Source organism: Aegilops tauschii, chromosome 4 (assembly GCF_002575655.3).
Source record: "Aegilops tauschii subsp. strangulata cultivar AL8/78 chromosome 4, Aet v6.0, whole genome shotgun sequence".
NCBI lineage: Eukaryota > Viridiplantae > Streptophyta > Magnoliopsida > Poales > Poaceae > Aegilops > Aegilops tauschii.
This window is the reverse complement of record NC_053038.3, coordinates 210,327-227,906: the sequence shown is the minus strand read 5'-3', so window position 1 is coordinate 227,906 and position 17,580 is coordinate 210,327. Positions and strand designations below refer to the sequence as shown.

Genomic DNA, 17,580 nt, shown 5'->3' with positions numbered 1-17,580 from the left:
GCCCGAGGGCACCGTTCTTCCTCCTTGGAGGCGTTGGTCAGGTCTGCCTCCCTCCACCCACCATCCTCTAGCCTCCCGGGTGAAAGCCCTAACCTCGGTGGGCGGAGGCGACGCCCGAGGGCACCGTTCTTCCTCCTTGGAGGCGTTGGTCAGGTCTGCCTCCCTCCACCCACCATCCTCTAGCCTCTCGAGTGAAAGCCCTAACCTCGGTGGGCGGCGGTGGCGCTCTCGGCGTCGTTCTCCTTCTTGAAGGCGCCGCCTTTGGGAGCTGTTCGGTTGGTGTGCATTCGGCGGCGGCAGTGGTGTGTCCTCTTCGTCCAAGCTTGATGCTATCCCTCCTCTACGACTGGGCCATGGGAAATTTTGTTTGAGAGAAGCATTGGCGGCTCGTCGGGAGTGCGTGGATCCTCTCTATGTGGCCATCCTCCGGCGGCAACCATTCTTGTTCTAGGTGGAACATTCTATCTTCTGACGGTGCAGCGCCTATCAAGCTAGGCGAGGAGGTTGTGGTCTTCTTTGGAGATGGAATTGGATGGTTGTGCCATGCCGGGGTCCATAGCTGTTTGGTGACCATACTCCCTGTTGATTGCAGTCACCCCCTTCTCCTCCGTGCCAGCATGGTCCTAGTTCCCTGGTGCTTCGTTCTCAGAGGGCCTCCATGGCTTCAACTGCATGTTTCTCCGATTTATCCTCTAGCTTGTAGCATTTGAGGCTAGTTAGATGCTTTCCAACGTCTATGTATCTTGTCGTGTTGTATTTCTTTTCTTTGGTTACTTGTGATCTGTAATCCTTGCCGGTTGATGGCTTTGTTAATTCAAAGTCGGGCTAGGCTCGAGCCCATGTCGGGCTTGGTTGATGCCTTTTCTCTAAAAATGTGGACTCATTCGGAGCCTGTAGACAATCGGTAATCCACGTAGTTCATGTAACCCGGGCATCTTACCATTGAACTCCTCATGATATCCTCTTCGCCTCCACATGCCCTCACCATTCTGAATATCTCCCCCCGCACCAACTCCTTGGTATTTGTTGATATCACATGTGATCTAGAGAAGTTGAAGAGGTGCAACTTGTGCCACAAGCCTTTTCATCCAAAGTTCCAAACACAAACAGCCATGCTGTGCTTCTGCCTAGACTCTCATGTTGGTGCTCCTTGCCATTTCTTGACAAGATCAGCGACTTAGGCTGCCCAATGGAACCTTACCATCTTCTGCTTCTTTCTGTTGCCTTGACATGTTGTCGAACAGATACGATTACGCTGTGAAGCCGATCCCATCTTCTAGCACGCAAGAAAGCACATGTCCATGTTGATCCCATTATCCCCAACAATGCTACCATCTCTAGCTAGGACAAAAGCCCCGGCTATTAGGATGTATGTCACAGTGGCATCAACTCTGCTCAAGTCATTCATCTTCCCGGCGCTTGATTGAAACATAAAGAAGGTGGTGATGGTGGCAACTAATGAGAAGGCACCGATGAAGCATCCGCACCACGAGTGGATCGCCGCTGCCTTAGTGTACATGGCGTCATGCATCATGGAGAGCCGCATTTCAAGTCAACCATGTTTTGATGGTAGGTATCATATCTTTTCATTACTTTGTGATCTGGTTCAAACTTACTTGTTTTGCAGTGTTGTAACATTAGCACGAGGAGCAAAATCATAAAAAAGAAAAAAGAAAAGAAAGACCAACTTTGCACTTAGGTTGCTCGGCCCACCAACTCAATATATAATTTAATGGTGCCCATAATAGCATATAGTGTTTATTGCTAACAAATCCCACATATTTGCGCACACACATCAATACTATAATTTAATCACATGCATCCACATCGGTTCCTGTTTTTTTGTTGATTGGTTTGGAAGGGCTTATCACGCTTGCCGCACGATTACACATCAGTTCTTGTTTGCAACAAGTCGGCGACGAAACTCTCCAAGAGCCATAATAGGGAATAAGTTCCGGTAGTTGGGATAGTTGAAGTAGAAGGCAGAGTTGGCGCATCCAGCGTGCTCCTGTCACCAAAATGACAGCCATAATTTTCAGTTTATTAACAGCTAACAAACGTAAATCTTGCACTCACTTGTGGTACGCCCTCCATCCAGCTTAGTAAACCATGCCTGATTTTTTAGGTCATCAATTTGACTAGTGAAATATGTGCTATATGTAATTAGGAAACATATGTCTAGAAACTTCATTCAACGACGAATCCAATGATATATTTTTGATGACATATAAGAGCATGTGTAATGTCACATGTTCTAAGAAATAGGTAGAACCGAGTTCTATGAACACCAAATTCATTCTAATGTAGAACTTCCCTTAGCATCTACTTTTGGGCCCACATGTCAGAATATAGCATTTTTTCACCATATTTATTCTATCTTGGGCCCCAGTTATGGTCAACTCTCTTTTAGAGCCTGTTTGGGATTGCTCTGTTCCTTAAAATTCAGCTCCGCTCTAAAAAACACGAGCCAAACGGGATAGCTCCATGATATGCCGCTCCGCAAAAAAACTAGAATCCAGGCTACAACTTTCGGTTTTTTATGAAGCTATTCAGGGGGTGCTCCAAAATACTCTGGAAACTGGAGTTGGGTGGAAATTACCCACCACTGCCACCAGTAAGTGGATACCCCTTTGTTTCTCACCCCTCATCCAATCAAATAGTTCCGTTTCATCAAATTTCTCATTCTTGAAGCTGGAGCTAGATGGAAGCCAAACATTCTCTTTGGTAGTGCTGCAACTTCTGTATGAAACTGCTCCAAAGTGAATTTGGTGGACTGAAACTGATTTTGGTGGAGCAGAGTAGTCCCAAACAAGCCCTTAGAATTTGGTTCTACTACTGAGTCAATGGTGGAGCTACCAAAATATTGTTGGGCAGGCCAGAGTGAAAAATACTCGTAACTTTTTACTTCCAAGGCCCAATTTCACCTTCCCTATTCAATGATTTGGCCCAAGTTTGGGCAGGCCACGACCTAATTTTGGTTCAACTAAGCTCCACTGTTGCTAAAAAAACACTAAGCTCCACATCCACACGTGCCACTACAAGAGAGATCTCCTACTTGGCGCCTTTGGCGCCAGCTAAGATAACAGTCGCTTGCCTGGGAGTATATGGCCCAGCCCAGCTGTGTTTTGTTTTAGGGCCTGTCTAGATGTCCACTATATTTGTGGTCTATTTTTTTGTCCTAACTTTTTTTTGTTCCTTGTTGCTGTGTTATTTGTGGGAGCTTAGATGTGACATCCTTAGAAAACATCTAGATGTGAATTAGACAAAGTGTTTGTTTTAAATCGCTTAACTAGTGGACTTGCGACTGCTGACCACGGAGAGTTGACCATTTACTTTTCAAAAAAGATAAAATTTCACAGATTTGAAAGAAAAAGTTCATGACATTTGGACAAAATTCACATATTTGAGAAAAGTTCATGAATTTGGAAAACATTCAAGACTTGGAAAGTTTGTAACATAATAAAAATTCACAAAAAACAAAAACAATTCGTGATTGTTTTAAACAAAGTTCATAAATTTTTTCATAATTTTAAAAAGTTCACAAAATTCGAAAACATTCACAAAATTTCGAAAAAGTTCACGGATTAGGAAAAAGATCAAAATTATTTTGAAAAATTCAAATTTGTGAAAATTCACGAATTTGATAAAAATGAAAAATGAAAAAACAAGTAAAAAGAAAAAGAAAAGGAAAACAAAATGAGAAAACCGGCAAAACCCATGCTGGGAAAAACCTGAAGAAAATCCGCCCTGAAAAACCGTCAGAACATTCATGAGAAACAATGAAAAAAGTCCTACATGGGCCGGTCCATTTTCATACACAGTGTTGTGGAGGGGTTGTGCGCTGGTTTACAGAAAGCACTCTATTTGACGCTTAAGGCGCCATAGGAGTTGCATCAACCAAAGTAGGTTTTGTTTTAGCAGTATCAACCAAACTAGGTGCTAAGCCATTGTAGCACGCATGTGCTAACATTTTTTTAATAAAAAAAACCTAGTTTGGTTGATGCTAAAAGTTCTTAGCTCCATGCCCTAACACACATTTCATTAGTGAAAAACTGAAAATGAAGACCCTGAAACCCATGCTCGTCCTACATACCCGGATAGAAGGAGTAAGAGCTAATAACTAGACATCCCCCCGAAAAAAAGAGAGTTAATAACTAGACTGAAAACTTGCCTGCTGTGGAAACTCGCCCGTTTCTAGCTGCATGCTCATCAATACTTGTGCTGCACGATACAGTGGCACCGGGTCTATTTCAGCCTGATGAAAATATGAATCCACCTTGTGAGATAATAATGCAATTGTTCTAACAATATTTTCATAGTTATGTGAAATAATTTCATAACAAGTGAGTGATGGCATATCAAGGGAGGGAAACATGAACATACCTGCCCACCATAAATTAAACCTAGCATTGCCCAAGCAGTCTCCACTGTATGAGGAGTGCCGCTGTCCACATACTCCTGTTAAATTTTGTTGTGCAAAACAAATAAGTGTATATCTAATGGAGTAAGTTCCCTATTTGTTGTCATAATTTTGATTTATGACACCTCATCTGCTTACATAGCGCATACATGGCAGCCTAGGTGGCAACAATTTTGGGGAAAACATTATCCAAAAAGTTAAAACGAGTGTCATTAAAGAGAAAAATGGGGTGAAAAGCGTCATTATTTTTAAATGGGATCACTAATGTCACAGTAAGAATTTTAAGTAGTATCATTTACTATAATAGTACAAATTCAAGAAATCATGGTGGGTATAGATCACGATTAAATGGTTTACCTCTGTATAGTTAGAAAGATGGTTAATATCCATTGCAAGTAATAATCCAAAATTAAGACATCTGGGTAGGTATAGAACACAATTAAATGGCCTACCTGCGTATAATTAGAGAGATAGCTTTCTCCCCATCCACCGGTACTTTGTTGCTTTGACAAGAGGAACTTGCATGCTTTCCTGATAGAAGAACTATTGTAGTAATTTCTTCCGGCAGCGCCTAATCCTTTAACTGCGAACATGGTTCCATACGTGAAACAAATACCCCAACTGCCATACCTACATGATAAAATAAATAATGATAATTTTGAAGTGATTTTCCCTCGACATATTTAACAGCATACGGTAGCTCTTTAAATAAATGGCACAGTAATGCTTACCATGAACCATCCTTCAACTGTTTTCCCTCGACATATTTAACAGCATTTTTTATACAGTTGCCTACCTCTTCGCTGCGGTACTGTGGGTACAGCTCTTTAAATAATACCATACCATCAATCACCGATGCCGTGCATTCAGAAGTTCTACCAATTGTTTTGCAAAAGTTTACTTGAGCAAAGAGGAAAATATAAGCAGCTATAACTTTCATCAAATCAAAGAGTACTTACGGATGATCGATGACAATGTTCTTAAAGCTCTCAGAAGGATTTAGAAGCTATATATTTTCAAACCAAATAAAGGTTAGTACTCAAGAATATGAATAATTTTCAAAATAATATAACAAGGAGGTCATGAAAACAAAATATTATGTTTTTTCCTGTTACGCCTCTACTTATTTGGTAAAATAGTTGACCATGATTCATGATGTTAATCAACTACTTATTTGGTAAAAAACGCCAATGTAGATTTACTTAGTAAGTGTTGTACTGTTACGTATAGAGAAAACCAGAGTATTAAGAAAATGTGTATAAGTTCCATAGCCGGGACTAATTCAATAACTGGTAGAAGCAAATGTTGCTTGCCTTCGTAATGATGCAACTTTTGGTGAAGCGAAGGCTACCATTGTAGCATCTATGAGTTACTTTTTGTGTACAACTTTTGGGCCTCTTTTGGTTCATAGGATAGACATTTTATAGAAATAGAAAAATCATAGGAAGTGAGATGACATGCATCTTAATTCCTGTAGAGGAAGAGATGTCATTTGGTGCATAGGATAAGAATTTTTCCAGTAAGTCTAGGCTAATGTTTTTTCCTCCAAAACGTGAAGGATTGATTCCTATCCTACATAGGAATAGGAATCCATTCCTACAAACCAAAAGGCTTTAAAGGAATTTTTCCTTTGCAAATCCTATCCTATAGAATTCCTATATTGATGCTCCCCTCTCCACGTGTTGGTAAAGGTAAATCCTCTCTCCACGTGGGAACCTTGTGCTTCCTTATTTTATTTAGATTAGTGCGGATGCAAGCTTTATCACCGACAATGGTACATGCAGCGTTGGGATTGTTGTTCGTGGTTCCCAGGGGAGTTGCTTTTACTGCCTTTGGACTTCCTCCAGAGATGTGCAAGTGGTGAGGAGGCCTGTCTACCGGGCATGTATATTATTGTGGTTATTATGGAGACTGATGGCTTTTATGTGTATCATTTTCCACCTGATGCTAACTGAGACAGTTCGGCTTTTATGTACATCTGAACAAGGAGACCCTTGGTGTTATGAGTTTTCTACTAAATTTTAAATTGGAAAAACATAAGAGAGAGGTGAATATGGTGGCTCATGAGTTGTTGAATTTTGCTATTCTTGTGAATCTAATGGGTTATTAGTGGGTGGTGTTCTGTCTGTATGACGAGTGTTATTGAGAGTGATTGTAACATTACTTTATTCATATATGATGTGATTTTAAAAAAAAGGTTTGCATGACCTTTTATGTAAATGTTGGAAATATATAAGAGGACAATTTCCTATGCTAGAGAAATTATTACTTTTGGCTCAATGTTAGCAAACATTGCATACTCGAATGTTAGTTTTTCTAGAACTTGTTGTATTTCAAACTAAAATTTATGGATAAGATACAGTGCAATAAACTAACCGCATCCCTGTCCCCTAGTTGTTCAATTGATCATAGTACAAGGCAAAATACTTACCTCTACCCAGGTGGCTGTTCTTCTACGTTCATATGTACAAATAGAACCATCTTTGTTCTTTAATCATGAAAGATGAAAGCGAGCATCAGTTAGTTGGCATTCAACAAGTACTGAAGGACCAAAAGTTATTTGGGCCCGAAGAATAATAGATTGACCATATCATACTTTTAATCAAGATTTTTTTTGTTAAAACATTAATGTTTTAATTCCTTTGCAAGGCGTGGCAAAATTTATGCATACATAGGGAAAGTTAGAAATTGTCAAATCCCTTGGAAAATACCATCTTCTTTCTTATGATAACTATCCATGTTATCAAGAGATGGCTCAAAAGACAACAATTCAACGTTACAAAACTGCCCATATGGATTTCTCTCATGAGCACTTAATTTGCACCAGTTTCTGTTGCTTAGATGGAACTATTCGTGCTTACCTTTTGTAGCTCATGTTTATATTATCTCATATGTTGGTCACCAAAAAAATATTATCTCATATGGATTTTCTAAAGAATACTGTACTAAATTTTTAGTAAAACCTGGCGACGCCTTTGTGATCTGCATGGAGATATGTGCCAATGTTTCTTCTTCATTGCCAACTACGATCGTAGGGTTCAAATTTGATCAAATCATATAGAGGGATCTTTGGAGGTGGCTGTACGGTGTGAGTAGTGAGTTTGGATCAGTGATGTGATGTAGTTGGTAGTAGCAGCAAGAGGACTTTGGTTCCTCACTCAAATAAGGGGCTGGTAACAAACTAACAATCATCTTATGTAGTGATTCATTTTCCTGTGGGGTTGGTGGGACAAGGTAATGTTGGATGCATACCAAATATCGTTATACAATCTTATATATAAAATACATGGTACCACAGTTTTCAACAGGATGAGAGGACATTCACCAATGTAACCTGATGCCCATTGACTTAGATTAAGGTGGTCATACCATCAAAGATAGGAGAAAGTCAATGGCATCGTACAACCTCTCTTCTTCTATTGGATCTCCAACAAGATTGGCAGAAATATTTGATAATGACAACAATGTCTACAAGAACGATATTATCTTCTTTGAGCTCACAAGTCCAATACCATTCAATTAGCATTTCTAATATCACTGAGTAAATATTATTGTACCAAAGGTCATCGGTAACGTATACTACCTTAAGAGTTTCAGCAGTACCATCAGATATAGGCCAACCATTGTCTATAGTTGAAAGGGTCCATGAACCTTTCGATCTATGGCGATAAAATCTTTCATAATCTGGGAGGTTTCTAAGAACCTTCAAGAACAAGAAAAAGTATGTTAGGTCTGTTTTCAAGTATTTTAATGTAAAGACTAAGGAGAATAATGAACCTGTGACTTTTTCATAAAATCATGAGCCTTTTTTATTGTTGGGCCAAACTCATCGATAAGATTTGTTGAACACATTGCTTGAACTATGAATGGTGTCTCCCAATTCTGGCAGCCATCATATATCTGTTTTGATATAATACCATAAGTTTTCTTGCCAACATGACATATGGGATTATCTGCATTCCATGAAAGAAATCATCTCGTTCTAAAATTTAAAAACATGTGTGCATGCAATAGAACTTTAAATTAATGGCATTGAAGCATGCGAGATGAGCATGCATAAAAACTACGTAAAAGCAAATGTGGAAAATAAACTTTTCAAGTTTTCATTCCATGAACATGAACTAATAAATGACTTTACATGCCTCACAGGCGTGTGGAATGTGTAATCGATGCAATAGTGGAACCATTCCGGTAGGTCTGCTTCTCACACATCAAAAATCTAATATAAAGTGTCCACTTCTCATATGATAAAATCTTTTCTAAATAGAAAGTTGATTGTAGGGCATAATTTTGGTTGATATTCCAGTTGTGCAGTAAAACTTTTTTTGCACGAAATGCAGTAAAACCTTTTTGACTTTAGTTTTTCCTCAATGGTGATGAGTGTAGTGTATGTCTGAACCATGCCTATTATGACATTGATGTTTGAGACAAAAGAATTCCACATAATAAAAATTTAGTGATCACCCAACTATGGACACAACCATTTTTAGTACTTCCACAACATACGGTATACTAATACCTTAGCTTTCATTCCATCCTCTGCAATCCACAAATAATCATAAACCCTTGGAAGATGTTTCTTGAATGCATCTGAATTTGGATTTTCGACCCAGCAACAAATCATATTCAGTGCCTAATTAATAGCCAACAAGATGTCAACTGATTTACTCGAAACACTCCATATTTAGCATAATATAAGCACTTACGAAGTTACCTTGTCCACGGGACAAATGGTTATGTATTCAGTTGTTTCATTGTTATAATGAATTTGTTCCATAAGCTTACTCAATGCTCTTCCTCTTAGCTTGTTTGTTGGCCACCAATTTAACATTGGCTCCACAAACTTTTTAAGACAAACAAGTACAATATTTCGTACCTGTGAGCGGGGATTGTGAAGGTCCTCCTGTAAAGAAGAAAACTAACTTACATAATCTAGATATTTAATATTTACAACATATTACTTTGCATAGTAGAGGAAGTGACCACAAATTCTTCATGGTTTAGTCTGGTGAACATATAGCTTTTTGATGGGAGGCGATTTATGGCACACCCGTCCGGGGGCACACGAATTTGTGGTCGTCTGATCGCCTCGTGATTCACAAATTGGTTGCTATTTGCATGTGCTTTAGGCCTTAATTACCTTAGATGGGGTCCATGCATGCAACTTTCCGCAACTTTTGGTAGCTCCACCCATCCCACATCCCATGCTTATTGTTTTGACTTTCAAATTTGAACCTATTATATCTTTTGTACCGGAAGTGCAATTTATATTTTGTTTGCATATTTGTGTTCCTTGTGACAAGGGCTTTGAAATAATACCACTTTTGAATATGTTTGACAAGTTTTAAAACTTCACCAAGTACCAACTACTAAACTTAATAGGAACGAATGATAAATTAGTAAGTTTCAGAAACTTAAGCTTAAACCCTAAACCGTAAACCTTAAAAGCAAATGGAACTTGGTGAAACTCGGCAAAAACTTGATATTATGACTACCAAGTTTTAATATTTGAAACTTGATTAAAAAATAAGTTGTCAAAATGTTTTTAAGAGTGGTCTTGTTTGGAAGTCCATGCCACAAGGAACATGAATATGCAAATGAAACATAAATCGGACTTTCGGTTCTAAAGTTATAGTAGACTGAAATTTTAAGAAGACATGAAAAAGCATGAAAGGTGGGGTGGATGGCACATGAAAATCTGGCAAAAGTTACCAGAAGCATGCATGGATGAACCCCGTCCTACAATAATCAAAGGCCATAAGGCCAAACAAGTTTAGAAATTCTAAAGCAATCCGACGGCCCCATGCATGTGTGCCCCTATGAGTTTCTAGGTTTTTGATGAGACATATAGGTCTTCCAATGCACTACAACATTACATCAATTCCACATCCCGTCTGAAAAAAAATCAACTTTGTGTGGGACACTTGTCCTCATGCAGAGTTTATTCTAGAAATGGCTAGTCCACGTGCGACATGTTTTAAGACCCTCGGAATTTTATCCCTAGTTTTTGGTACGTGTATTAATCCTTGTCCCAGATTTTTTTTAATCTCTTACGAAAAGGATACCCAAAATTTTCCATGATCAATGAAAAACATTAACCATGTATACTTCTCCTGATATCCAAAGGTACCATAACTTTAGTATTTATGGCAGCAACAAACCTCGGCACAACAATTAGACGCCTTTCCCCAATCAATATTGCTGTAAGGTGTGTTGTAGAGCTCCTCTCGTAGTGCCGTTATAGTTGGAGTAATGGGCCCAACAAATTTCTTCCCATAAAGATATGCCATTGACATGTATACTAATCGACAAAAGCACCAAAATCGTCCTATGAATAAAGAAAGTAACTTCTGTAAGAAATTTAGAATATATATCTATGGCGACAATGGGAGAATGTTATACCGATATCTCTATAAACACACTTGTAATAAGGCACATCGCAAAATGTTTTAACAAAAATCGCATATATGGATGTTTTTTCAGGGAAATGCAATGCCTGCAAAAATAATGTTTCCCTACTTTTAATAAAAAATGGTAGTGTGCATCACGACGACGAACAGGCCGTGAGTTTAACCTCCTTTTCTAAAAAAACAATGTGTGCAAATATCGCCTATGAAGGGGTAGCGGAAGGGCCCAAGAATGTGGGCACGCCGTCTTGGCTCTGGAAGTATTTTCTCATAGGATGAATAGTAAATTCAGACAAATGGCAAACAAGATTAAAAAATTCTGATTTTTTTATACATGATCATGTTAGTGTCCAAAACGTTGCTGCCTATATTCATGCGATACGGAGCGGTAGCGTTTCATCAGTAAATGAGCAAAATTCAATGGTATAGAAATGCGAAAATTTGGCATTCAACTTTGTTTTTTGCACAGGTCAAAATGTTTGGGATTTGCCCCTAAACATTTGGAGATAGGATTTCTACATTAACATGCACATGTCTAACAAAAAAATGTTTCTTTTTTACATTTGCAAAAACATTTGTGGCACACATGAGCATGCTCCCTAGATCCGAATTGGATATCCACAAGAATGTCTTTTTTTTTGCAAAGATCCTCTATGCACAATGTGGACCAGTCTGGCTGCCTCAGCAGCTAGTCATGTGGGTTCTTCCTTGGTGGTTTGCTTGTTTGTGGGTTAGGACCAAACATGTAAGGGCGGAATAATATCTCGTTAATGCGCTTGGTGGGTTAATTGACATTGTTCAAAATTTCTCAGGGCATTGTCAAGATACATATCAACATTTATAAAGATAAATTATGACAAGTGTAAATTTGACAAACTCATTAGGGCTCAGCTAATTATTAGATCGATAAGATAAGCAAGTTTACCGAACTTAGTGCAAGTTGAAATAATGTTGGAATGCTAAAAAAATGGCTATACTGTTGCACTATGGTTCACGGCACATGGATCAACTTGATATTCTATCTTAGGTCCACGGATGGAACATGCACCTGGATGGATTGGAAGGAAGTGTGGAAGCAACCACAACTCAGGAATGATTGGATTATTGCCCGACCAATCATAGACACCAAGTATCTGCCATCACGTTACATAGAAGAATTAATAGCTTAAATACACACTAGTTCAGTCAATAGTATTTTCTTTATGTGCTTGATAATGCTTATGAATAGTACTAGAATGTAAGACTCTTGTTTTATGGTGATTCTTATTTCACCTACTTAGGAAGGAAACAATAAAAATGTGGTAATGTAGCTTATTAAAGTTTCCTGATCATTGTCATCAGTTATTATAGAGAATGATTGTCTGTCATGTTTCTTATGATGCATACCGAGAGAAATATCTTTCCCCATTGTGGTACTGCAGTTGCGCTTCCATGAGATAAAATCCAAGCACGCGCTTTGATTAACACATCATTATCGTTGTCTAGTGTCTCGCCAACAAGCAGCCGTAAGGCTGCATAATTTAAACATGATCCAAGCATGTTACTAGGTCCCCAAATATGTGTTCCCCAACCGCCATCCTCGTTCTGCACAAGTCATATATAATACTTTTATGAAATTAGTTTCATTGTTGTATTCTGGTGAAATTGCAAGGTGTAATTTGCATACCTGATGATTGTAAATGTGGCGGCATATCTCGTGTTGATGTTCTGATGATAGGACCATGTTAAGTGATCGAGTAACATATAAAGAGAATATCTGCAAGGCAATATATAGCGTGTTGTGTGTAGTAGGAAAATAAAATAAAATAAAATAAGGATACATCTTGTTTATGAGAGTGAAGTTAACAAAATTCTTACAAGCATGGGCATAATGAACAAAATTCCACTCAAGTCACCAGGCCAATGCCCATCATGTGCTTGCAGAGCAGAATATTGATTTAGAGCTCGCCTCAATGAAGTCGTTATCATTTTCTCCGTGACTTGTGCACCCTTTTCAGTCCTCGTGCAGGTTGTTGCCGTCCCTTTTGCAAACTGGAATCCGGCCAATTAATACGCATATGCTACTAAAGTATAGTGTTTTAAATGATATATTTTTCTTTACAGAGGGAGTACTAGCTACTTTATGTAACTTCGTTACAAGACATTTTTAAAGTCTATGACCGTGTTAAAAGACGTCTGATGACAGTGTCAAAAAAACGTTATACATTAAGACGTAGTACTAACTATTTTGTGGTATGGTGTAGACAAAAGGCAAAAAATGATGGACGGAACAAACAATATACACCTATATACCAATATAAAAAGACCCAAATGGGCAGATTCAAACCATCTCGACCGTCAAATCATGTTATCTAGCGGTTCAAATCGCTCCAATGTTGAACACCAAACACGTTTAACACTCTAATTACCCACCACTGCCATTGGTTATAAACACGTCTTGACTCAACGCTATCCCTTCAAATCTGCCATGTAATTAATATCCTATCATTCCCGCGAAAAAGTAGTTGATATCTTACCAAATACCAACATGCAACAAATATATCTTACCTAATATAACGCGCAACTAATACCCTATCTAATATAAACGTGCATTGCACATACATTATCACTAGTAAATAACAAAGATGAAAAGGATAAACTACCTGCAACCGTAGGAGGAGGTCCTGGGACTCCCTCTTGTGGGAGCGGTGCTTGGTGAAGTCCTCACGAAGCCTCTCAACCTCCGCGCGTTCCTCCGGCGAGCCGGCGTCGCGATCGAACTCCCAGACCTGCCTACCCAGGAAGCCGTTGGCCGACTGCAGCCACGGCCCGCCGCTAGCCTGGCCGGCGATCTTTAACCTCCACATCACGCACGTACACTAGCTAGGTAATTTTTCTATTTTGTCTTTCTTTCCATCCTCCCTTCCTTCCTAGACTTGCTTGCTGCTACCATTTGTGTGTTCTTTATATAGGATAGGAATCCAGACGGACGACCTTTCTGCATTTCTTTTCTTTTCTTTTCCTTTTTTCGGAGGAACGTGATCAATTATTATTTATTTAATGTTTCAGCATGAGCTGTATACTAGTATAGTACTGCATGTGCCAGTGTTAGGGCAGTCCCATTAATAAGGCATGCACGTATTTTTGTCTTCCTTAGCAGTTGGCAGTGCCCTTAGGTATCTCCAACGGTGACTCATTCAGCCAGGACGGTCAAGACATGTTTTGCCGTACAACACAATACCTCATCCGTCCGCGCAGCGGTCCAGACGTCCTTTTCCCCATGAAGCGGAAGCAAACTAGTGGAGTCAGGGCGCTTGTCCGGACCTCTGCCACGCAGCCACACCTTGGACCCACACAAAATCCTCTTCCTCGCCTGCATCCTTTTCCCGTTCGAAGTGGTTAGCGCCACTCTAGAGCGTCAGCGCCGCATTCATGCCGGCTCAGAGCGGACGCCACCTCTTACTGGAGCCAACATTAAAGCGACGTGCCGGTCAAGAGCGCCACTCACGCCGCTTCCCGGTGCACGCACCTTCTCTGCATATTCAAATGGCACCCGTCCGTCTACCTCCTCACTAAACATGTGTGGTTGCTGAGGAATCTACTCCATCGCCCGCATGGGAACACCACCCGTCCGTCCGTCTTCCTGGCCGATATTAGAAACCTCGCTAATGGTGTCCTATACTAGGGGTGCTAGCCACATTGGTTGGTAGCCATATGGGTTGAGCCCAGAACCCCTCTTGAAGATAAACCAGTGGGCCTCATTCTTCAGGCCTAGGAGAGCCAAGATGGGAAATTCCGAAGACTTGGCATGTACTCCAAAGATTTAGAAGTCATCTTTACCACTTTTGACCTTAGATGCAACCGACCTATGTAAACCCTAGGCGCTTCCTGTTATATATAGAAATCAAGGGGTGAGGGCCGTAGACGACACAAGTCATACACATATGATCTAATTCCCATGTCCCTATTGTTGGGGAACGTAGTATTTCAAAAAAAATTGCCTACGATCACGCAAGATCTATCTAGGAGAAGCATAGCAACGAGCGGGGAGAGTGTGTCCACGTACCCTCGTAGACCAAAAGCGGAAGCGTTTAATAACGCGGTTGATGTAGTCGAACGTCTTCGCGATCCAACCGATCAAGTACCGAACGCATGGCACCTCCGCGCTCTGCACACGTTCAGCTCGGTGACGTCCCTCGAACTCTTGATCCAGCTGAGGCCGAGGAAGAGTTCCGTCAGCATGACGGCGTGGTGATGGTGATGATGAAGTTACCGGCGCAGGGCTTCGCCTAAGCACTACGACGATATGACCGAGGTGTAAAACTGTGGAGGGGGCACCGCACACGGCTAAGAGATTATCTATTGTGCTTTGGGGTGCCCCCTTGGCCACGTATATAAAGGAGGGAGGAGGAGGAGGCCGGCCTAGGAGGGGCGCGCCTATAGTGGGAGTCCAATTAGGATTCCCAATCCTAGTTGGAGTCTCCCCTTCCTTTTCCAAGAGGGGAGAGAGGGAAGGAGTAGGAGAGGGAGAAGGAAAGAGAGGGGGGCGCCGCCCCCTCCCTAGTCCAATTCGGACTTGCCATGGGGGGCGTGCGGCCACCCCTTGAGGCCCTTCTCTCCTTTCCCGTATGGCCCATTAAGGCCCACTACTTCCCCCGGCGAATTCCCGTAACTCTCTAGTACTCCAAAAAATACCCGAATCACTCAGAACCTTTCAGATATCCTAATATAGCCTTCCAATATATCGATCTTTACCTCTCGACCATTTCGAGACTCCTCGTCATGTTCGTGATCTCATCCGGGACTCCGAACAAACTTCGTTCATCAAATCACATAAACTCATAATACAAATCGCCATCGAACGTTAAGCGTGCGGACCCTACGGGTTCGAGAACTATGTAGACATGACCGAGACACATCTCTGGTCAATAACCAATAGCGGAACTTGGATGCTCATATTGGCTCCTACATATTCTTCGAAGATCTTTATCGGTCAAACTGCATAACAACATACGTTGTTCCCTTTGTCATCGGTATGTTACTTGCCCGAGATTCGATCGTCGGTATCCACATACCTAGTTCAATCTCGTTACCGGCAGGTCTCTTTACTCATTCCGTAATGCATCATCCCGTAACTAACTCATTAGTCACATTGCTTGCAAGGCTTATAGTGATGTGCATTACCGAGAGGGCCCAGAGATACCTCTCCGATACTCGGAGTGACAAATCCTAATCTCGATCTATGCCAACTCAACAAACACCTTCGGAGACACCTGTAGAGCATCTTTATAGTCACCCAGTTACATTGTGACGTTTGATAGCACATAAGGTGTTCCTTCGGTATTCGGGAGTTGCATAATCTCATAGTCAGAGGAACATATTAAGATGCTTAAAGAAGTTATTTTTCCGAGGTTTGGAGTCCCTAGATATTTGATGACCGATGGTGGTTCACATTTTATTCATGGTGCTTTCCGTAAAATGCTTGCTAAATATGATGTCAACCATAGAATTGCATCTCCTTATCACCCTCAGTCTAGTGGTCAAGTAGAATTGAGCAATAGAGATATTAAATTGATTTTGCAAAACACTATTAATAGATGGGCTTATTCCATCTGTGCCCCCAATTCCTTAGTTGTGCTCAGTTTTCCCCACGCTTCAAACTTTTGCTCACTTTTCCCCACTCCCTTAGCTGAAACTCTCACAAATGTTCATAACAGACGTTTGCCGTCTTGGCCGTTAACTGACTTGTGGGGCCATGTTGGACTCTGTTGACTGTGATTGTGGCTTCGCTGGTTGGGCCGTGTTTGTGTTCATAGGACGGGCCCGTTAGTTTGTTGGGAATAAATTAAAAAAGCCTGCTATCGATGGATGCAGCCTGCTATGCATGCCCGGCTTTGGCATCGATTTAGCCTGCTATGCATGCGAACACCGCCACGCACGCATCTAGTGACCTAGACCTAAACGCATGCATGCACGCCGAGACGCACGCATCGATCCTTGCCGCACGGTTGCCGGTGGATTCAGTCGCTCCGCAGCGTCGTTTCACGCGTCGCAGGCTTACGTGCCGGTGGCAGAAGGGGCAGGCTGCACGCACGCTCGCGTCTATGTCGAGGCATCGGTTCACGCCGCACGAGTGCCGCTCGATTCAGTTGTGGGAGGCAGGCAGCCGCCAACGCAGAGCACGCAGAAGGGGGAGGCAGGCAGCCGCCAATGCAGAGCACGCAGAAGGGGGAGGCAGGCAGCCGCCAACGCAGAGCACGCAAAGCACGTTCGCATGGATCCACGTTCACACATTTATGATCGCATCGGTTCACGCACGCACCGAGTCACGATCTACGCCGTTTGCGCGTGTACCCACTCCGTCTCTCCTGGCTATTTAAACTGCCCTTCATTGCCTCTTCTTCTACAGATCCATCTGCGCCTCCCACTTCTCTTCTTCCCCCAAAAGCCAAAGCCGTTCCACTCAGCGAAGCGTTTCAAATGCAGTACAATGGGCCGACGTTCCAAGCGCCGCCCACCATGCCGGAACGGCGGTACCCCGCCAACGTCGTCGTCGAGGCATCGCTCCGCGTGTGGGCGATCTCACGCTGGAGGGGTAGCACTGAGCTTGCACGGGGGTTCCTCCGTGCGGGCTTCCACCACCTCCCGCCGGGCTCGCCGCCCATGTTCAACCTCGTGGAGCAGCGTCCCCACGCCAACGCTCCAGTGGTAGGGCTCGTCGTCCACTTCACCAACAGGTTCGATGCCTACTACCTGCTCAGCAAGGTGTATTGG

The 17,580-nt window shown here is 41.7% G+C and overlaps 1 protein-coding gene across 1 annotated transcript; it reads right to left on the bottom strand.

Annotated features, from left to right (window-relative positions):
• Positions 1–125: 125 nt before the first annotated feature.
• On the bottom strand, positions 126–13,673 carry LOC109770264 (achilleol B synthase-like). The gene is made up of 18 exons (XM_020328970.4): positions 13,470–13,673; positions 12,685–12,858; positions 12,494–12,583; positions 12,214–12,411; positions 11,876–11,960; positions 10,582–10,748; positions 9,135–9,323; positions 8,940–9,053; positions 8,198–8,320; positions 8,004–8,123; positions 7,790–7,888; positions 6,852–6,908; positions 5,380–5,426; positions 5,152–5,295; positions 4,873–5,050; positions 4,384–4,458; positions 4,172–4,255; positions 126–2,008 (listed from the first exon to the last, which is right to left on the bottom strand). Exons 1-18 carry the CDS (start codon positions 13,671–13,673, stop codon positions 1,892–1,894), a joined length of 2,265 nt encoding a protein of 754 aa, XP_020184559.1. The 3' UTR covers positions 126–1,891.
• Between the last annotated feature and the right edge of the window lie 3,907 nt (positions 13,674–17,580).

Excerpts from the sequence above, each read along its gene's own strand:
- LOC109770264 (XM_020328970.4), bottom strand. The coding sequence starts at position 13,673 with ATGTGGAGGTTAAAGATCGCCGGCCAGGCTAGCGGCGGGCCGTGGCTG. Across the intron at positions 9,054-9,134 it reads CCATTTGTCCCGTGGACAAG|GCACTGAATATGATTTGTTG; the intron begins GTAACTTCGTAA and ends GCTATTAATTAG. Across the intron at positions 4,256-4,383 it reads GTTTAATTTATGGTGGGCAG|GCTGAAATAGACCCGGTGCC; the intron begins GTATGTTCATGT and ends TATTTTCATCAG.